At 44.2% G+C, this 22,296-nt stretch overlaps 1 protein-coding gene and 1 long non-coding RNA gene across 3 annotated transcripts in view; one reads left to right on the forward strand and one right to left on the reverse strand.

The window, feature by feature from the left end:
- The window catches only part of LOC118214900, a 181,553-nt gene that overhangs the window by 133,918 nt on the left and 25,339 nt on the right, over positions 1 to 22,296 (forward strand). The gene's annotated exons all lie outside the window — the stretch shown is intronic.
- On the reverse strand, positions 214 to 12,252 carry LOC118214898 (annexin A2-like). Its single transcript, XM_035395190.1, has 13 exons — positions 12,132 to 12,252; positions 10,331 to 10,391; positions 9,835 to 9,928; positions 9,004 to 9,098; positions 8,666 to 8,779; positions 7,497 to 7,587; positions 7,060 to 7,139; positions 6,893 to 6,952; positions 6,184 to 6,277; positions 2,512 to 2,607; positions 1,818 to 1,876; positions 803 to 925; positions 214 to 581 (listed from the first exon to the last, which is right to left on the reverse strand). The coding sequence occupies exons 2-13, from the start codon at positions 10,379 to 10,381 to the stop codon at positions 522 to 524; spliced, it is 1,017 nt and encodes a 338-aa protein (XP_035251081.1). The 5' UTR covers positions 10,382 to 10,391; positions 12,132 to 12,252; the 3' UTR covers positions 214 to 521.

Here is a 22,296-nt window from a genome sequence, read left to right on the forward strand (position 1 = left end):
AAGTCTATGCACGGCGAGCCACAGATGGTTTCAGGTCACTTTCTTCTGATGGTTCTACACTGTATTACTCTAGCACACTCTTGTGGCGAGATTTAAAACAACACTTTACTTAACTATGAATGGTTATCCACACAACTGCACGTCAACTGATTTCACCGTCCCGTGATAATCTTTTCAATCTTGTACAATACTTACAGCAAAACACACCTTGAATAACATGAGTGAAAGCCACCTGATGTGGCATGTTTATTATTACCAATGAGTCATGCCACATAACTAGCCTTCTGGTCCTATAGGGATTCTTTCATTGTTAACTGAAAGGCAGTGATAACTGTTTTTTTACTTTTTATCGCATGAAAACAGCAATGCGGATACTGCTGCTTGTGGGGTGTTGGATTAGGGGGCACTGGAAGCTGGGACAGTAGCGCAATGGGGGGGGGGGGGTCTGTGCCCCACGACATTCATAGCATGACAGGGTGACGAGGACAGCTTTGCTGAAGGATTGTGGGATAGCGCCGGCCTCAGTCGTCTCCTGCGCACAGACTCAGAAGGACCTTCTGGTAGTCCCCCTTAGTGTGCTCCTGTGGGGGGAGAGGAGAGCAGCCTGTTCAGAAACGCAAATTGTTCCTGTACACACTGGTGAGATATGGAGTGATATTATAGTATAGACCAGGGCTGTGGTGTGTGTGGAGTAATAGCTGTGGTGTGCGAGCAGTGTAAGTGTAATGAGTGTGTTGTGTGAAATGAGGCTAAGGCGGGGGGTGTGGTGTTTGGCTTGGGGGGGGGGGTGAGGGACACTCACGGCGATGGTCTGGTACAACGACTTCCCGAAATGCTTCTTGAACTCGGAACGTATCTTCATGAGGTCGACCTCACAGCGTGAAACCATGATCCTTGTTACCACCTTCTCCTTTGCCCCTTTGGTCTGAGAGAGAGAGAGACACACTTTGTAACAAAGCCTCTGAAACACATTTATCTTTATATAGTATCTATCTGTATGTCTGTCTGTCTGTCTAGCTATCACACCACTGGCTTAACTTCTCTAACCCCAGGTTGAAATTTGTTGTCACCTGTTTTCTCCTTATATTTTGAGTCAATGCAGTGACATCACATCCCTGGAGTATCTGCTTCATCCCACTGCTGCCCTTCGCTGATAGTGCCTTTGCCTCCGAGTTCTATGCAGACTCTATACCTTACAGCAGCAGTGTAGTATAATGGGTAAGGAACTGGTCTTGTAACCTTATAGGCCCATCCTGCATTTCTACACAAGACCATATGCATATCCTGGGCTCTTATTTGCTTAAATAATGGGTGCGCCACAACTGTGTGGTAATCTCTGCTTTGCATTTCCTTCATTACCCATTCTCTGCTCACTGCCCGCATTGGGATGGCAGGTATGCCATCCACCAAATTACGTCTCGGCGGGGACCTGTACGTATGCGCCACCGAGAGTTTGAGAGTTTGGTACTTTTCTGGGTTTCCTACAGACATAACCATAATGAGCACAGAATCTCAGCCCTTAAGAGCATTAACTTCTGCATATCAATACTTTAAACAGCATGCCTAGATATTGCAACATCAACTTTTAAGTAATGACTTGTAGTCGGTGCTTTGTATGCATGAGAAACATGGCATTTTTGTATGTTGAAAACATTTTTTTAAAATACATATTCTCCGATATACAGCAGAATTACACATGCTTTTTTACATGCCATAATGACATGTTTAAAAATCCATTACTACTGTGTTTCTTCATTTTAAGTTACTGAAAGTTAAGAAGCAATTTGTTTTGAAATGCTATGAAATATTTAAAGTACCTTCATGGCATCATTGAGCCTGCCTGCAAAGTACAGCTGCTTGTTTTCAAAGCACTGAACTGCAAGAAGAGAAAGAGAGAGAGAGAGAGGAGCGAAGGAAGAGAGAGAGAGAAGGAAATGGACAAGAAGAGAGAACAGGGCAAATTTAAATAACCTGCATTTTGGTGCTTATATTTTCTTGTCGTGTATAAAATGTTCCTGGTTAGGGGGCTGCCCGAGGTGCTTAGGCAAAGATCCACTCCCTCTTTGGGGCATCCTTTCAAATCAAATGTTGTTTTTCTGAAAACAGCTTGCAATTATGTTTAATAAGAAATGAATCAACTGCTAGTAGAGTACAAATGGGAGCTGAGGAAGGCTGAGAGGCCTGGGGCAGTGCAGTCACCTCAGTGTGCCAGTCACAATACAGCCAGAGACACTGAGATCAGCTACTGCTTTAATACACACACGCACACGCACACATGCACACACACACACAAACACACACACGCATACGCACACACACTCATACATACACGCACACACACTCCCATGCATTCACACTTACCCATGATCATGCACTGATACATACATACTCAAATTCATATGTACATGAACATGTACACACATCCACACACCACTTCACAAAACTTGACAATTCCACGACTGAATTCTTATGAAAGTTTGATGGACTGTGAGAGAAAAATAAAAAAAATACCTAGAGTGAGGAATGACATCTCCAGGTCTCCTTTCACTTCCTTCCGGATGCTCTCCTGCATGTCATAGGGGCTGTAGTTGTTGTATCTCTGGAACACTATGGAGGGAAACAAATTGGGTTCAGTTCCCCTCTGTGATCTCCCGTATTGTAAATGTGGGATGAATCATTTATAGTAGGGGTTCCCAAACATTCCTTTCTCACCATTACCTTCGTGCTATGCTTAACTTTCTCTAATACGCACTACAGGTTGCAGTGCAGTGGCTATTTAGTACATTAGTAAACAGAAGCATGGCTAAATTTAGATGTCATTACACTGTCAGAAGAAAGGGTTCCAAAAGGCTCCTTTGCGCCTCCATAGAGGAACCCATTCTAGTTCCAGGGGAAAACAGTTTAATCTGGGAACTTTCACACTTTTCACACCTATCATAGAGGGTTCTGCAAAGAACTAAAAAGGGTTTCCAGATGAAGACAAGCCAATGACTCTTTTTTGAGCCCCTTGTTTCTAAGAGCATATATTAAGGGCCAATATAAGTTATGTAAGCATGTACTACAATGAATATATTTAAATTTAAAACAAACAGACAAACAAAAAAAACCTTTTTTATGGGCTGTATTCATGGTGGCAGTTATCAGTTATGCCAATCTGATGCTAACACCAGTGCAATTTGACCAGACATGCCTTAACCAGGGCTTGATGTTAGCATTGCATTTACTGTCTCTTATTTTTAATTTTTTAATTTAATTTCCACATGGATCTCCACAACTACAAGGCTTTTGAGTTGAATGCTTTCCATCAACAAGAGTTCTTTGAACTCTGGCTACAGTAACAGGAGCCTTTTTCTTCACAGTAATAACAGTAATAATGAGGCATACCAGTCTCAGCTCTCACTGTAGTGGCTATTGCAGCACTGTTCCTGTTCCCTGGAGGCCAGTAAAACTGGCTGCACCACAGATATCCTGATTACTGAGCATGTATTCAGCCTGGTATGCTTAACATTGGGAATTCTTTCTCTGCCACTGTTGGGAGTGAAAAATGTTTTTGATTTGCTATGCCCGCTGTGAATGTTCATGAAGGGACGTGGCCAAAGACAGAGCCGTCAGGTAGCACACCATTCCAGACAATGCAACGACTTCCTGTTAGCAATCAGAACGTACCGTGCACAGGAGTACTGAGCACTGGAGGGACGTTGCTGAAGTGAAGTGGTTTAACAGGAGTACCGAGCACTGGAGGGACGTTGCTGAAGTGAAGTGGTTTAACAGGAGTACCGAGCACTGGAGGGACGTTGCTGAAGTGAAGTGGTTTAACAGGAGTACCGAGCACTGGAGGGACGTTGCTGAAGTGAAGTGGTTTAACAGGAGTACCGAGCACTGGAGGGACGTTGCTGAAGTGAAGTGGTTTAACAGGAGTACCGAGCACTGGAGGGACGTTGCTGAAGTGAAGTGGTTTAACAGGAGTACCGAGCACTGGAGGGACGTTGCTGAAGTGAAGTGGTTTAACAGGAGTACTGAGCACTGGAGGGACGTTGCTGAAGTGAAGTGGTTTAACAGGAGTACCGAGCACTGGAGGGACGTTGCTGAAGTGAAGTGGTTTAACAGGAGTACCGAGCACTGGAGGGACGTTGCTGAAGTGAAGTGGTTTAACAGGAGTACTGAGCACTGGAGGGACGTTGCTGAAGTGAAGTGGTTTAACAGGAGTACTGAGCACTGGAGGGACGTTGCTGAAGTGAAGTGGTTTAACAGGAGTACCGAGCACTGGAGGGACGTTGCTGAAGTGAAGTGGTTTAACAGGAGTACCGAGCACTGGAGGGACGTTGCTGAAGTGAAGTGGTTTAACAGGAGTACCGAGCACTGGAGGGACGTTGCTGAAGTGAAGTGGTTTAACAGGAGTACCGAGCACTGGAGGGACGTTGCTGAAGTGAAGTGGTTTAACGGGAGTACCGAGCACTGGAGGGACGTTGCTGAAGTGAAGTGGTTTAACAGGAGTACTGAGCACTGGAGGGACGTTGCTGAAGTGAAGTGGTTTAACAGGAGTACTGAGCACAGGAGGGACGTTGCTGAAGTGAAGTGGTTTAACAGGAGTACCGAGCACTGGAGGGACGTTGCTGAAGTGAAGTGGTTTAACAGGAGTACCGAGCACTGGAGGGACGTTGCTGAAGTGAAGTGGTTTAACGGGAGTACCGAGCACTGGAGGGACGTTGCGGAAGTGAAGTGGTTTAACAGGAGTACCGAGCACTGGAGGGACGTTGCTGAAGTGAAGTGGTTTAACAGGAGTACTGAGCACAGGAGGGACGTTGCTGAAGTGAAGTGGTTTAACAGGAGTACTGAGCACTGGAGGGACGTTGCTGAAGTGAAGTGGTTTAACGGGAGTACCGAGCACTGGAGGGACGTTGCTGAAGTGAAGTGGTTTAACAGGAGTACTGAGCACTGGAGGGACGTTGCTGAAGTGAAGTGGTTTAACAGGAGTACTGAGCACTGGAGGGACGTTGCTGAAGTGAAGTGGTTTAACGGGAGTACCGAGCACTGGAGGGACGTTGCTGAAGTGAAGTGGTTTAACGGGAGTACCGAGCACTGGAGGGACGTTGCTGAAGTGAAGTGGTTTAACAGGAGTACCGAGCACTGGAGGGACGTTGCTGAAGTGAAGTGGTTTAACAGGAGTACTGAGCACAGGAGGGACGTTGCTGAAGTGAAGTGGTTTAACAGGAGTACCGAGCACTGGAGGGACGTTGCTGAAGTGAAGTGGTTTAACAGGAGTACCGAGCACTGGAGGGACGTTGCTGAAGTGAAGTGGTTTAACAGGAGTACCGAGCACTGGAGGGACGTTGCTGAAGTGAAGTGGTTTAACAGGAGTACCGAGCACTGGAGGGACGTTGCTGAAGTGAAGTGGTTTAACAGGAGTACCGAGCACTGGAGGGACGTTGCTGAAGTGAAGTGGTTTAACAGGAGTACCGAGCACTGGAGGGACGTTGCTGAAGTGAAGTGGTTTAACAGGAGTACCGAGCACTGGAGGGACGTTGCTGAAGTGAAGTGGTTTAACAGGAGTACCGAGCACTGGAGGGACGTTGCTGAAGTGAAGTGGTTTAACAGGAGTACCGAGCACTGGAGGGACGTTGCTGAAGTGAAGTGGTTTAACAGGAGCACTGAGCACTGGAGGGACGTTGCTGAAGTGAAGTGGTTTAACAGGAGTACTGAGCACTGGAGGGACGTTGCTGAAGTGAAATGGTTTAACGGGAGTACCGAGCACTGGAGGGACGTTGCTGAAGTGAAGTGGTTTAACGGGAGTACCGAGCACTGGAGGGACGTTGCTGAAGTGAAGTGGTTTAACAGGAGTACTGAGCACTGGAGGGACGTTGCTGAAGTGAAGTGGTTTAACAGGAGTACTGAGCACTGGAGGGACGTTGCTGAAGTGAAGTGGTTTAACAGGAGTACCGAGCACTGAGGGACGTTGCTGAAGTGAAGTGGTTTAACAGGAGTACTGAGCACTGGAGGGACGTTGCTGAAGTGAAGTGGTTTAACAGGAGTACTGAGCACTGGAGGGACGTTGCTGAAGTGAAGTGGTTTAACAGGAGTACCGAGCACTGGAGGGACGTTGCTGAAGTGAAGTGGTTTAACAGGAGTACCGAGCACTGGAGGGACGTTGCTGAAGTGAAGTGGTTTAACGGCGTCTGACAGTACCTTTCTGCAGGTGCGGGACGCTGCGCTCAGACATGATGGAGATCCAGGTTGCCACATCTGTGCCTTTCCTCTTAACACCAGCTTCGTAGAGAGCCTGCAGTGGGACAAAACACAAGGGCAACCTGAAGAAGGGTGATATTGGCAGCATTGTTGGGATAGTGCTCGGAGAACACTGCTTGGCAACCTTGCAGGACTAAAATTCTATGTAGCTTACTGTGGCTCTGTATTGGACTTGAGCATATTAAAACCCTACAACTATCGCTAAAAGTAAACTGAGAGCATATGATGTAAAATGTCTTAATACTGTCAGCATAAGTAAATTAGTAAAACTTGTAAAAAATATATATATATATATATAAAACCATGGACCTTGGTCTACCCAGAATCTATATGTACACATTTTAGACATCTAGACTTTCATCATATAATATATAAACTGTAGCCTGAAGTATGTACAATGTATATGATTATCAGTCTGGCTAATAAATAATGTCTGGAGGGGAGCCTGAGTTATGTGGTGAAATTAGGGGGGTTGGTTTCTGTGATGTACAGGCACACCCCCTGGACAGGATGGCAGCCCATTCGTCATAATCCATGTCTTTCAAAAAGAAGTAAGGCGAAGTGACTGCCCCTAAAGCCTATGCAGGTTAGCGTCTTTTATTTATGATATTATGATATTCCTGGAATTGAGAAAAGGCCTTTGACTTACTCGGGCATCCTGGTCGATCCTGTCTTGGTCCACAACGCTGCTGGGCTCCTCTCGCTTTGTCTTTTGGGGGACAGGAGGAGGGAGACATTAAGAGCAGAACGCAGCAGTCCCTGTGGATAAATCTCTGTTCATCGTTACCCTTGGCTGGCCGAGGCCCTGGGTCTCACCTGCACGAGCGCCAGCAGAAGCTTCCGGAAGTCCCCTGACGTGTCGCCTGCCACGTCCTTCTCCAGCTCCGTCTTAAACACTGCAGAGGAAAACGAGGATCAGACATGCCGAATGCCTTCAGGTTTCGCACCCCCAGCCCCTCCCACAGTGAGCAGGTTCCCCACCCCTGGCCCCTCCCACAGTGAGCAGGTTCCCCAGCCCCTCCCACAGTGAGCAGGTTCCCCACCCCCAGCCCCTCCCACAGTGAGCAGGTTCCCCACCCCCGGCCCCTCCCACAGTGAGCAGGTTCCCCACACCCGGCCCCTCCCACAGTGAGCAGGTTCCCCACCCCCGGTTCCTCCCACAGTGAGCAGGTTCCCCACCCCCGGCCCCTCCCACAGTGAGCAGGTTCCCCACCCCCAGCCCCTCCCACAGTGAGCAGGTTCCCTGGACTTACGCTCCTTGTAGACCTGTTTGATCTGCTGGAGTTCTTCATTACTGCGAGAGCAGACCATCTCGATCAGAGTTTCTTCATCTGTACCCAAACCCTGTGGGTGCGTGAGCAGACTTTACACGCTGCCCTGGCACAATCTTACAACACATCCTACTTTAATATAGCAGGCACTCTTATCCAGAGTAACTTACAATATAGGATAAGTGCATTTAATATAAATAATATAAGTACCAGACCTGGCTAACAATGTTCCCAGACCAGAGGGCATAGATGCAATATCACTAAGGCATTAGTGCAAGTCAGCTAACGAAGAACTAAAATACAGTAGCTGAATACATATAGCCTGCATCCATTACAACATCCATTACAACATCCATTACATGATAACATGAGAAAAATAAAGCCATACCAATATCTTAATCTGAATTAATTAATAAAGGTGAGAGGGTGTTAAAATTGATGTGAGTTGTAACAGGTAGCAAGTGAACTGGATAATTTATTTAACAAAATAGGAAAGAGCATCAGTAAGCCTTCACCAAAATGAACCTGTGCTTCAGATCAAGGCTGACGCATGCTGCATAAAGGAGAAACTGTCAGCAGCATGACACTGCACTTTGCATCTTCCACTTCAGGTCCCCTTAAATTGTAGCCTCTCAGTGTACCACTAGAGGTCAGCAGAGGCTGAGCTTTGTGCTATCTTTGGACACGCCCAGGAGAGTTCAGTCTTTTTCATTCTTTCTCCCATTTCCTGACTGATAAAAAGCCGTCTTTCGGAACAGATTTGTTTTGTAATCTACCTAGTTTTACGCTGAATGTTAATGGGCCGTTAGCTGTGCTGCAGCAGCTATTGCTAATATAGTGCCCCAGTTCTGTATTTTACCTGGGAATGTTGTCTTTGTTATTGCTATACCTCTGGCTTTTTTCAAGGTGAGCTTTATCTTTATTAAAATTCCTTAAGTTCAGGAAGTAAAATAGTGTCTATATCTCTTTGGTCCTCCAAACACTGCACATAGTTTGCATAGTCAGCATAGTGAAACTTTTTTTTTTTTGCACTGATTTCAGGCTTCAATGGCCTGAACAGAAAAGGACAAAAAAAACCCCAGAAAATTAGCCAATCCTACAACTGACTGAGGATGTTACCACATACAGTAGCCAATCCAGTTAGTCCTGACCTTTATGGAGCCTCTGATTTCTGAGGCGTCAAACTGGGAGGTGCTCTTCATCAAGCCCAGTATCACTGCCTCCAGAGGGCCTGACAGCGCCGCCTTCAGGGCTGTGATGATGTCCTGAGGAGAAACAATCCATACATCCCCCTTAACTTCAGACTAAAGTAGCTTTCAGACATACTCCAGTATATCTCTCCTTAGTACATATCTCTGGCCTGCTCTTAATGGAGACATGTTGTTTGATACATAAATAACTGAGCAAGGGCGTCATCCTCCATTGTTCATTGTTTTGAGGGGAAAGGAAAGCTCGGTGAGCATTGATTGGTTTGTGGCCCTGCTCTGACCTTCTTGGCTCTCTTCTCATAGGCGAAGGCAATCTCGCAACGCTGGGTGTAGCTGCGTTTGGTAAGGATATCGATGATGGTCTGCTCATCCACACCTGAGAAAACAAAGCCAGAGAGAGTTTCGTTTGGGTTTAGGAATCCACATCTGATGCCAGATGACTGTTTTAGCAAGTTCACAGTAATTTACTCTGCAGTATAACGGACCAAATTCACTCAACTAAAACCTATTTGTGTGCATTGGCATGGATCAAAAGCCAGGCTTTCAAACAGCCATGGTATGCTTTGGGTAAGCTTCAATAACAACTCAAACCCACTGTCCTTGTGCAAACTTTCCAGCGATTATAATGAGCTCAAGAATGAGAAAGGATTCCTGAAGTTGACTTTTGAGTTTGCACTGCGGTCTTTGTCCTCTCGTGCGCGGTTTATAAGCTGGGCGGAAGCTACTGGCTGCAGGCAGCACTAGGGCGTCGCCCGGGAAACTGTCCTGCTGTGGTCTGCGGAGTACACACAAGCAGGAAGCTGACTCATTTCCACCAGCCACGGCCATCCAGCTCTCCACTCACTTGAACTGGCAAACTGGGAGAGGGCTAGTACAAGCACATCTCCTTTTCTGTCTCCACCTTTTTATCTCAGGACAAGTAACAAGGCAATGTCTTCTGTCAACAGTGGCATTTTGCCAAACACAACCACTTGCATACTGCAACGAGGAACGTGATCCAGGGGGTGAAAGCTGTTTGGTTGTAGATTAGACAGTTTCCGCCCATGGCATGGGAAACTCAATGAGTGGTGAGTGGGGTTGTGATTGAGGGATGGGGTCGTGCTCCCCCTTACCCTTGGTTTTGATAGCCGTCTCAATCCTGGCAGCATCCTTCTCCGGGTCGAAGCCACCAAAGGGCACCACAGTTGGGTACTTGGGTTCACTTTCCTGTGGATCAAAAACAGGGCATTACTCTAACGCCATGTTTACATCACACGGGTAGGTGAGTCCGCTGGTTTAAGGTGGCATAAAATGAGTCACAGCAGAACTGTTCATAAGGTAGCAATTAGGGAATGTAATTAGTATATGTGTGGTCCCCACATGCGTACAGTGTAAATGTGCTGTAGAATCCCTGTGGCTTTCACAATGAGACACAGCACTAAATCAGACACGCACGTCATATGAATTCACAGCTTTATTTAAAAAAGTCACTGAGAGGAGGCATCTCTCTAAGATGAGTCGGCGGAGCACCAAAACTCCATTGTCTGAAAAACATTATTACTGTGCATGCATGCACATGTGTATGATTAGGGTAAGTGATGCTTATTTAAAGTCTGTATTGATACTTACTCCACCCAGTTGAAGAGTGAGCTGACCTAGGAACTCACTCACCAGCGACATTGTAACTTTCCTGCAAAAGAAAAACACGGCTTTCTGTGCGGTGCTGTAGAAAAACCTGTAGAAACCTGTACGAGTGTTACTATGCTTCAGTGAATGACTCTGTCTCATTTCCAGGGTTACTCAATGCAAGGAGTAGCTTTGTTGTACAAACACGTTTTAGCTGCGCAAAGGGCATGTTTTAAACTGCCAGACAGGGACTGTGCTCTGTGCGACTCCTTATGGGCCAATTCCCTCCACACTAAGTGAAAGAAATAATTTACATTCAAGGCATTTATCAGTTGCTCTTATCCGGAGTGACTTACACAGATTACAGTCGTTTTACATAGATTCAATATATTCAGCTGGATATTTGCTTAAGCAATTCAGGATAAGAACCTTGCTCCAGGACACAATGATGGTGCTTTCCCTGGGAACCGAACCTACCTGCAACCGTTGATTTACTAACCCAGTTCCCTCACCATTGCACTGCTCTGCCACCCCTGATTAAATAACCTTCTGATGATCGATGAGCTTGAAAGACTGTGAAGAAAAAACCTAAAGCCTGCATTTATTTTCAAATAAATATAAAGGACAAAATGTTGACTGAATCCAGACCAAGTGTCTTAGAGTGAGATGTTTAAGTGAAAAAGTTATTCACTGCATTATGAAACCATGATGCCATTGTTAAGATCTGTTTTTTTATTATTCATGTTTTGGCCAAAGCGCAGAAGAGATTTAGAGTTAAGCATTTGTAAACATGCAGCCATCATACTCAACGAAATTTTCTCAACAAAGAGCAATGCGGCCAAACTGACCCCACCCCATATCGATTCAATAAATCATTTCTCCTGTGCCTTCTGGGTGCTGTAAAGGCCATTGATTCCTTTGTAACATTTCCCCCACTGCTCCTACTCCGTACTTTAAAATCATCTTAGTTTAAACAGGCCTGTGCACAAATGAAATAATTTATTACTCGATGTCTGCAAGTTTTATTTTTTGTCTGTGGTCTTTCAATCCTTTTACAGTAACATAACTAAATAAATCAAAGTTAAAAAAAATGCAGCAACGAGAACTCAAAAGCATTTATTTACTTGGATAACCATCGGACTTGAGAGAGGCAGTGATTAAAGCAAAGCTATAGTTTCTGGAGTGGTCCTAGATAAGTAGTCTGGATGCCTTTCAAAGCAATCCTTTGCCAGACACACCCAGGAGAAAGCATTCTGAGACATGCAGCCAAGAAATCCCCCCCCCCCCCCCCCCCCCCCACTCTTCCTTTTTAATAGAATTATAGTGTTCAAAATGCCAGAGGAGGTAAATGTATCTAAAGTGGTGTACGATTAGCTCATTCAGATAAGCATCCAAATACCACATGTACAGTTGCAGAGAAACTCTTGCATTTAAGTATTTCAGTTTTTCAATGTTTAACATGGATCAAAGAGGTGTTTGAATAATGTACTTACAAAGTAGATACCACTGTAAAAACACATACAGTTTCTATATCTAAATTCAATAAAAGACAGAGTTGCATATTGATATACATATAAAGACAATACAGATATGCTGTACTGTGGCTTTGTTACACTTTAAACTTTGTTGCAGAATGCTATCTGTGGCTGCATTTCCTCTAGCGTGCTAGCATGGGACTGGCAAGGCCCAGGGCAGCGTGAGTGCGTGAAACAGAACTGAGCACAGCCCCCAGCATTACAGTCAACACTAGAGCCAGAGTCAGAGCAGCACACACCGGACAGAGCGAGCTGGCAAGAGGCCTTACCTTGGTGGAGACAACTGAGATGCTGCACAGAACGTTTCCCAGCTATGAGGAGTCTGCAGGGTGTGGCGCTTTAATAGAGGAGGCGGTCCCTCTGCTGGCCGGGCCGGCCCCCCAGGCCCTGCCCCCCCCCCGCCCCCTCAGCTCCTCCCCTCTCTCGGTCTTAACCCGCTGCGGAGAGGAGCTGGCTGGACTGCTCGTCCTGCACTGCCGCTGCTTCTCACTGCAGCGCCATCCTGCACAGAGGGCAAGCTGGAGCACGCGGCTCCCATGCGCAGTTCCTTTTTAAAGGGAAAGCCCAGCCTGGAACCCGTTTGGATTTGCCATACAGAGCTGTGTGGAAAGGGCAGACCATATGTTTTCCTGTAGAAGGAATGGTACAGCTGACAACTGGACTGGGCTGGACTGCACTGGACTGTACTGAGCTTTCTATAGTACCCGATGGAATAACATGAGGGAGCACCAAAACAATTCTAAAGATGGGCATATGCTATGTTTGTATGGATTGCTCTTCTTATATAAAAGGCTTTTCACTGAGTTGAGAAGGAACTGATTTACGGATTGGTGACCACATTCACTGTACAGTCCTTCTGTAAGTGGCATAAAGTTGCTTTCAGAATCACGGGCCTGTCTGCTTCTCCAGCATTTCTGTAGTATGTAGACTTTTCTCTTGTTCAGAGAATTTTGTCATGGAAACCGCTTGGCCCTATCGTCCGGCAGTACGTTTTAGAGCCTGGAGCACAGTAGCCCCACCCCTCACCTACATTGCCCCTGGCAAATATTGGTACAACATTGTATATGCTATACCTGGACTAACTATCACCATTCTGCATGGCACTCTCAATATGGAATCATTTTAATCACTTAAATTCCCTCCTTTCATGCTACACATGCACCTCCTGCACGCCACTTTCATGTTACGTGTACCTCCATACAGCACTTATATTGTATCATTATCTTGATGTTGTAGCTTGTCATGCCTCCTAGATTGACTTAGCATAGGTTAGGTCAGAGTAATGTTTATTGTGTGAACTGGACTTAATGTGTTCATGGCTATGAATAACTGTTACAAAATGAGTATTGTAGCTTATCGGACCTGTGTTTTGTAGCTGTTCCAATGACCTTCGGTATACAGTTATTGTACGTCGCTTTGGATAAAAGTGTCTGCCAGATAAATGTAGTGTAATATGCATTGTGGGTACATTACATGTGGGCTTATAAGCCTGGACTCAAAGGTGACTGGCTGAAGGTCTCTCCTTGCCCTGTTGGTTTCCACTATTGAGAAGCTCGCATGTCTGGCTGCTCTATAGTTCATAAGAAATCGGTCTCTCCTATTTCATGAAACAACTCTTATCTCAGGATTTAGGAATGCATGCGGTTGTAGTGAATCTGGGTTTCTTTTGTGCACTAACTCTTCCTAGCCACTCCCGTTGGATAGGAAGTCTTCCCAGCATGCAGTGCTCCAGAGTGAGAGCTGTGTGGAAGCCCTTGAGCTCTCTGTGCCTTATATCAAAATCAGGCCTACACAAACAGATCGTTCTGACAGATGCTGGAATACATCATCCTTGTTCACCTTGTACCCAGACCACCACCCCCCCCCCCCCCCCCCATACACACTAATTATTGTATATTACCCCTCCCAGTTAAAAGTGACACATAACTATCCATGAGGCTCTATACTCTCCCTGTACTCTATGCAGCATCTGAAAAACTGGTCATCATCTTCCTCCAACACAAGAGAGAATTTTTCATTAGCATGACAATCTGTGTATTCTTCATGATTTCACAAAACAGCTGGCTGCATCTAATCACATATGCCCTGGTACAATAAAGACATTGTACACTTAGCCAGAGTATGCAGTTCAAATTGCACGTAAAGGCTGTGGCATTAATCTTTGCTTTAAAATGGAATATGCAGTTACCTCCTTGGTAATTTTAGGGGCTAAAGCTTTTGAGGGTGAGGAGCCTTGTTAGTGTGATAGATGAGAGTTCATGTTTGGTAACTCTGCTCCACATTCCACACACGGAACAAAAGCAAGAAATCAAAGTGTTGCATTCATTCTTTTAATCTCCTCTTATTCCCTTTTCTCTAAATTTGGCATGTCGTCTAGAACACGTGCTACCAGCCTCTACCTGTCTCAGTCCAGCTGCTGCACTGGCAATAGTACTTTTTTCTCTGTTTCACCAGAAACATGCAGAACCAAACTGAACCATGAGTTTTGTGAACATTTACACCCCAAATACTGACACAGGCTGAGTGTTTTGGCCTTTATTTCAATGCAGGTTCAAATCCTGCCATGGGTGGCGCTGTTGAGTGAGAGAACGCACACTGAATTCTGAATTTGACAATTGACCAAGAAAACAAAACTGTATTGCATTCCTTTCTCTATTTTGGCCTCTCTCTAAAACCCAAACTCTTGAGTGAAAGTGGCTTTGTACACAGAGGCCTTGCCCCTTGGCATTGGATATTTGGTTTGTGAGACATACCTGTTCGTGAGTCACAGTGTGCAGAATCTGAGCGCCTCCCATAAAGTGGGAGTGTAAAGTTACGGAAGCACTCTTACCCATCTCAACCCTCCTCTGGACATACCCACATCTCCCTGACGACAACGGAGAGTGGGTGGAGCTGGATTCTGAGGACGACAATTTCGTGCCTAGATTTGGAGACTTCATTACCTGTTTGTGGATTGACTCCTTTGATGTTAACTAAGAAAAAGAATTTTAATTGTGGAAAGTCTTATCATGGAAAGCAGATGCAAATCTTGTACTTAAAAGCCTTTGAAGGTGGGTTGATGACATAAGTCTCAAATAAGTGCTTAGGGGCTTAACTTAAATGCCTAACTACCAAAAAAGAACGCTATGAAATTAAAGTGAGCACAGAATGCAGGCCAACTACATTTCTCAAACTTAGGGCTTATAAGAAACAAACAAGGGTGACCATTTTTGGTAAAGGAAATCATAACACAAGCACAAAGCCACTACAGAGAGTTAGAGCAGTGTGCAGTGCCTGTGGATGAAATGCTGCACAACCATCCCTATTACTGCTCTCTGCTCTTTTTAAAAACAGGCATTCTAGACAGCCACCTTGTGTTCAGAATTAGCCCTGGCCCTTCCTGCTGAATTCAGTCTCAGTCATTTGAGCGCAAGAAAAGACATTGCCTCCAATCTCTCAGCATGTTCAAACATGAAGGAACCCATCTGAACAGCATGGATGTCTGCCAAGCTTTGTGGAAATTCTTTCAGGCTGTGTTCATTGAGTTCAAGCATGATGGTATCTTTGTGTGTACCCAGTTAATATCTCAGAGCTGAAACGTCTTGCGCATGTACGCTGTTCCATTTCACACTGCTTGAGAAACATTCCTCCTGCCTAGCCTTACATAAGGTGACTGCACAGCTTTACAGCCTGCTGAATAATTCACTTTCACCAGTGCTCAGGCTGAAGAACTGCAATCGCACGCTCTCTCTCAGAGATGCAGTTTTGCTTCCTTTCAGAAGTAACGTGGGGATTGGCATGGCGACATGGTAAACGAGCAGACAAACACCACGTGGTGTGATGAGTCACAGCAGAAGCGGTCCAGGAAGCTCAGCGGCTGTGCTGTCGACTGTGCTGCCGACCTGACCATCTCAGAGAGAGGGGAAGGGGGAGTTCTGTGCTCTGCTGGCGCTCTTTTATCAGAGAGCCCTTTTCCAGCTGCTCCCTGAACTCTTTCACAGGCCTTTTCCAGCTGCTCCCTGAACTCTTTCACAGGCCTTTTCCTGCATCAGGGATTCCAAAAAAGGAAACACAAAATGCACAAATCACTCTTGGGCTCCGGAGGTCTGAGAGTGAATTGGATCCAGACAGGAGACTTGGAACAGTGTGTGCTCAAATGCATCAGTGTGCCTATTCTGTGGTCATGACTGTACTGTAAGTACGTTAGCAACATCGAGCTTGGATTATTGGGGTGAAAGCCCTACCCCAATACTGAATGGCAGGGTGTTTGATTGATTCCCAAAATGCTTATATTTTAATATGCTTATAATATGCATACTGATATAATACAAAAAAATATTTTTCCACAAAATATTTAAGGTATGTTAAAGGGTTATACTGACCACTGATCAGTTTTTGATGGGGAAAAAAAGGGAAAAAAACTCATTGCAAGCAGGAGTAGAATCCAGCATGGACTGGGCTTGTATTTTATGTACTAGCAAAATTAAGCATATCCAAGACAGTGTTACTTTTCCATGAAATTCTTCACATGATGAGCTTCTCTGTCAGTAAAATAAAACCTTTACGCAGTGTTTAAAAATGATTTAAGGATTAATAAGTCAGCAACAACATTGTGCAGCAAATGACTGAAGCCCTAATCAGCTGCAGCCTGCCATCTAAACCACTTTTATCATCTGTGGTCAGGTCCTCAAAGGTGATCATGGTACAACAAAAACAATGAAACAATGATTTAATGTAAAATAATCTAAGCTAAAGATTTAGATAGGAAGGCTCATATTTACAAAGGGAGTGGGGGGAGGACATTGCACAATGAAGGCTCGGGATTCTAAGCCAGGATGTTGATACGCAGATATCTTCGGATTGAGAGGAATGGCCAGCACAGATGTTTCCTGTGGTAAACTGTCTTTTCAAAATGGAACATAGCACACAGGACCTGGGCAGTTTTCTGAAAAATGAAAAAATCCTTCACTGTTACGTGTCTGATTAAAAGTTAAGAAAAGCAAGAATACCATACTTAGCTGACGTCTTATTTATTCATCTGTTTATTTATTTTACATTTTCTCAGTGTTCACAGCTGCATTTGCAAGATTAAATTACTGAAGGCAATGCAACTGCATCTCATCAAACCAAAGGTGTAACTTTAGTTTGAATATTGGGAGGGGTGAAATGCGTAGCCTAAACCCTAGAACTGCAACCCATGTAGGGGGTTCTATGCGCATGCCCCCCAGGAAGTTTTTTTTTTTTTTTTTTTTTTAAAGCAAGCTGTGAAACGATCATTTCCATTTAAAATTGATGAAAAATGAGGTAAATATCATGAATGAAATAATACAAATGAAAAATAATACGTTTGAGGTTATTTAAAAAATTTTAAAAAAGCTTTCCCTGAAAGAAATCTGTATTTATTGCTCATTTTTCAATGGCCATATATTAACGGTTGTATTAACGGTTCTTCAAGCTGCTGAACACAGCTGTGAACTCGCCTTAACCCTCAGCCTTACCGTTCTCCTAACCCTAACTCTAACCCTAGTTTGGGCCCTTAACCCGTTGATACCATTGAGAACTTCGTTGATACCATCGAGAACTTCAGAAAACCCATTTAACTTTGATGGAAAACAAGGTAAATATCATGATACAATGCAAAGTAATAGGTTTGAGGTCATTAAAAAATGGTGCTTTCAAAATCATTAACAAACCCATGTACTAACCATTCTTCAAGCTGTTGAACACAGCCGTACACTCGCCTCAACCCTCAGACTTACCATTTTCATAACCCTAACCCTAGCACTAACCCTAATCCTAATGTGATCCCTATAACCTAATTGAAACCATAGGTATTTTTTAGATCATGAATCAATAATAGATCAATATTTTTAGATCAATAATACAAATGCAAAATAATATGGTTGAGGTAAAAAAAAAAAAAAAATGTTTTCCCTGAAAAATATGCATATATTCAACATCTTTTTACTGTCATAGGAACAGTAGATTAGATGGAAGCTGAAGATAAGTTAATGGTTGAGCTGTGAAATCAGCGGCAAATTTCAAAAGATCTAAATTCAAATTTCTCAGCAACCAACCACATTTCCACACTGTCCTCCCCAGTTTAGCAGACAGGAGAATGATTAGGCTGTGATTGGGTTCTTGCAGACACAGCTGATTCAATTGCTTACCTGTGACTCTTGGCATATCAATTATGTTATCAGACAGCATTGACTGAAAATAAACTTTTACCAGAATAACTTTTCAATAGCATAAAAAACAAGCCTTTTAACCCCCCCCCCCCCCAATCAATTGCTTGTGAAGGTCTTGTTGCCTTTCATTTCATCATTCAGTTAGCTTAGTTCAAGTCACATACCTCGCATTGCTTCACAGTTGACTGACAGCAACCAGTAGCTTATCTAGATCACATAAGCAGCAGTTCCATTGATTTTCAAGATACACGCCTAGTAAGGATTGCAAAAGATTGGCAGGTTTGTCCCATGTGGCAGGGTGCAGCAGTTTCAGAGGAAACAGACGCGTGATTCGCCGAGAGTCTCGCCACAGCGTCACTGTGCTTTCCTGTCTGCTGTGCGTGAGACCGCGTCCTCGTCCTGGTGCGCCTTCAATTCAATTCTAATGGAAATGAGTTCAATTGAATGTCATCAGTTCACTTCATACAAAGGATTTGCATGCTTCTGTAGGGCTGGGTCGGGTCCTTTACTGATCTGAAATCAGTTTTGTCTTGTTTACTCGATGCTTTAGTTTCAGAGAGAATGACGGCAAGGTCGAATGGGGCAAATTGTGCACCCATGAGTTTTTGGACTGATGCTGTGTGGTTTGGCCTCAATTTTTTTTTGTGGTTTGGCCTCAAATTGTTGGTGATCAGTCTTTTGAAATTATTTATGACTGATGAATGCAAAGATTTATAATTATTAATTAGTTGTTTTATTTGGAGGGGGTTGGGGGGGGGGTGATTTCATAAACACTAACTCACAACAAAGAAAAGAGTGCCTCCATATGGCTGTGGCCTCCGCCTATTTTGCTGTAGGAGGGGCATGTCAGGGAAGCGTCGCTCTTGGCCTCTGCACACGGCCAGGCCTCGTTTACCTCAGTCGGCCTTTTGTCTCAAACAGGCTCAGTTTTCAGAGACAGTGAATCACTCCTCTTGATTTCGTAAGTCCTGACAAACAGGCCTTCCTCCCTACCTCCCCCTCTCCAAAGGCAACAACCCACTCTTATGCGGGACTTGTTTTGTTAGTGATTGTTAAACGGACAGAGATAAGATATTTGATATATTATTTGCATAGCGCTTTTTACAGAAAACTCGTGAAGGTGCTTTACAGAGAGACAGAAAAGAGCAAAAGTAGAGTGACAGCAAAAAAAGAGTAAGAATCACGCAAAAACCAAGCCTGAACCCCCAAATAGCAAGCACATGAGGTAAAAAGAATCTCCCAGTGGCAGGGGAGAAAAGCCATCAAACCGAGGTAAGAAGAAATCTCGGGAGGAACCTGGCTACAGAGGGGGAGCCCATCCTCCATTGACCAGCCTGGTGTAAATAGTGGTAGAATGGGTGGAATAGAATATGTACTAGAAGATCAATCAAATAAAATGCAAATAAAGCAAATAAAATGGGTCAAGCGGGTTATAACTGAGGTGGTAAACTAACTGGAGCAGTAGAAGTCCAAATTGTATAGTTCAGTATAGTGGGGTTTAGAGGGGCAGGGTGATACATCTGGAGCTCCAGGCTGCATCAAGGCATGGGCATGAAGCAAGGGAGCAACAGGGCTGCAGCGGTCTGCGACCAAGCAGAGAGGCACAGGGCTGGAGCGCTCCCCTGAACTCAGGGTGAGGAAACAGGCTGGGGCGGTCCGTGAACACAGGGCGTGGGAGGGGCAGGAGCCCCAGGGAAAAAGAAACAAGAGATGATGAGGTTTGCCATCATAAAGATTGTCAACAGGCTAAGTAAATGTAGTCTCTATGCCAAAGCCTAGAATAAATACTTGGACAGAAGCTCCCTCCAGCTACTATAAAATCCACGGCCACATGTGAACAGCCCATAATGGTTAAGGCACTCACTACTGGAGCCCTCCTACTGGAGCCCCAACTCCATTTCAATTTATGTTCTAACCGTGCTCGGCTGACTCAGACCATACATTCAGGGAGAAGGCTAAACTACCGTCCTCCCTCTGTGCCATAGCTCAGGATACTGCCCTGGGTAGGTTAATAAGCAAACATGTGTGACTGTCTAGGCATTTGAACACAGCTATCCTCTGAGTGTAAATGTATATGTAATGAGTGCGTGGCAGGGTTTACAGGGAAGGGTATAGCAACGAAGCGGACCACACCTTTCCCACTCCCACACATACGTTAAACAGTGATAATCTGCCACTGAGCACACTGTTAGTCAGACATTATACTCTTTAGTCATTTCAATGACTTACTACCGTTACTCATCCCTTAACTGCTGGTGACCACGGTAAATATTGAAATGTTTATTGGCTTTATCAACATTCTGTTGCATTTTGATGATTAATGTTATTTAGATCCAAGGTTCGCTCTGTCTCACAGCTTGTGAGATCCCAGCTAAGTGTGGGCTGAGAAAACGTGAAACATACAGTACACGATGTTGATGATGCTGAATATTGGAGTGTTGATCAATTATGTTGCCGTTGTTCTGAATGAATATTGACCAAACCCTTTGTACAGGTTTATGCTGATTGTTAGAGGTGCTCAATCTTTACCCCTGATAAAGCAGTTAATGTTTGGGGGTCATGTAGCAGTTCTTTGAATCTTTAGGAATGTACTGCATCCAATTACTGTTCAGATCTTAGGAGCTGATCAGTCTGGTCCAGCAAGCCACGTGAAAAATTGTGCAGGGAATTACAGGAGCAGAATGAGCATAAGCCAGTCCATAGTTTAGTGCTGAGCAGGAAGAATGTCAGGCTAACTTTAAGACTGTACTCCTTGTGAGTTGTTATTGTTTTTCTTTGATCACCTGCATCATCAAGTCTTATTTAAACATATTGTAGTGAGGTACAAAATAAATATATATTGTTGTTGCAGCAGTACCTTCAGTATTATTTGTAAATACATTTGATCAAGAGCAATTTGTGAGGTCATCACCGAAGTAGCTGAATTAGCCTTTTGAGTTCAGGAAGTCGATCATGACTGTAAACCCCTCCCCCACAATTTCAGGACATTTTCTGGTTTGATTTGGAATCAAACCCCTCCTTAAGATGAATTCATTACTATGCCTCTGATTAGAATGTGTGATGAATTTCTTTCTCGTAAGGCAGCATAAACAGCGCTAATTCTGGCAGAAGTGCATCCTGGGTAAGATACGTACAGTGCGGTTTATAAGCTAGTTTAGTAAATCTTACCCGTGCACGGCCTCCCATTTAACATCGTACAGTAAGTCAGCCTGTCACACAGTGAGAGTTAGAGCCTGTGCACTGCGCACTATGTGGGTAGGCACACCCAGTGGAGCACTTGGAGAGCGTTCAAAAATGCTGCAGCTGTACCGTCGGTTCCCCCCACAGCATATTTCTCATGGAGAGGAGGAGAGAAAGCACAGAGGAGGAGGGTAAACAGCAGATGAGACGGCTGGAAAAAGATGGGTACGGCTCACGGAGGGTTCATCACCTGCGTAAACTGCGCCCGGAGAAACGCTCTCAAACAAAAATGAAATGACTAACATGGCGCACAAATTCATGTGCAAACATTTCAACGAAGGAGACAAATTTCTATGAAACCTGAATACAAACGGGCCTCTGTGCGGCCAATATAAATGTCTACAGTCGAAGTGAAGACACAGAATGCCACTTTCTAAAACAAAAAGAATGCACAAATTATTTCAGCTGAGAAAATCTGTAGGAATGGCACTCCTAAATAAAACAATAATGTTTCAATTGAAATATAGTTTCAGTATGTTGCCCTGTCTGTTTTATTAAGTTGTTGATCACTGTGCTGTAAACCCACATTTCTCAATTGATAATTAAACAGGAAGCAGCAATATTGCTTCCTCTGGATTTAAAAAATATAAAAGGCATCTTCTGGGTATGACTAGCATTTTTCATGACTGAATTCTTCACCTAGGAAATATGACCTAAGAACAAGTAATAAATTATCTGTACTTACAAGCCATACTAAAAGTCCCTACAAACATCTTTCTTACTTACAGATTTTAAATTAGAGGAAGTAACTACTTATAGTTTTCTCTCTCAAACAATCCTCTACCTTAATTCTTGATTATTCTTTAAGCCTGGCATGTCTATGAATTGCATTTATGTGAAATATCAATTATAATATAAAGTATCAGAATGCATATAAGTAGACACAAATGTATTTTGATAACGTGAATAGATTTGAACTTAAAAATGCAATAGATATGAGAGAGAGAGAGCAAGAGTTTGTGCTTCCTGTCTGATGTTCTAGAAGCCCTTGTAATGACCGCATAGTTGTGTGTTTTACATGGAA

The sequence above is a fragment of the Anguilla anguilla genome, chromosome 16 (genome assembly GCF_013347855.1).
Source record: "Anguilla anguilla isolate fAngAng1 chromosome 16, fAngAng1.pri, whole genome shotgun sequence".
NCBI lineage: Eukaryota > Metazoa > Chordata > Actinopteri > Anguilliformes > Anguillidae > Anguilla > Anguilla anguilla.

What these genes read in the sequence shown, in the direction of transcription:
- LOC118214898 (XM_035395190.1), bottom strand. Translation starts at nt 10,381, where the DNA reads ATGTCGCTGGTGAGTGAGTTCCTAGGTCAGCTCACTCTTCAACTGGGT. An exon ending in ATGAGAAGAGAGCCAAGAAG is followed by an intron (nt 8,780 to 9,003) that starts GTCAGAGCAGGG and finishes GTTTCTCCTCAG; the next exon opens with GACATCATCACAGCCCTGAA. An exon ending in CGTTGTACCAGACCATCGCC is followed by an intron (nt 582 to 802) that starts GTGAGTGTCCCT and finishes CTCCCCCCACAG; the next exon opens with GAGCACACTAAGGGGGACTA.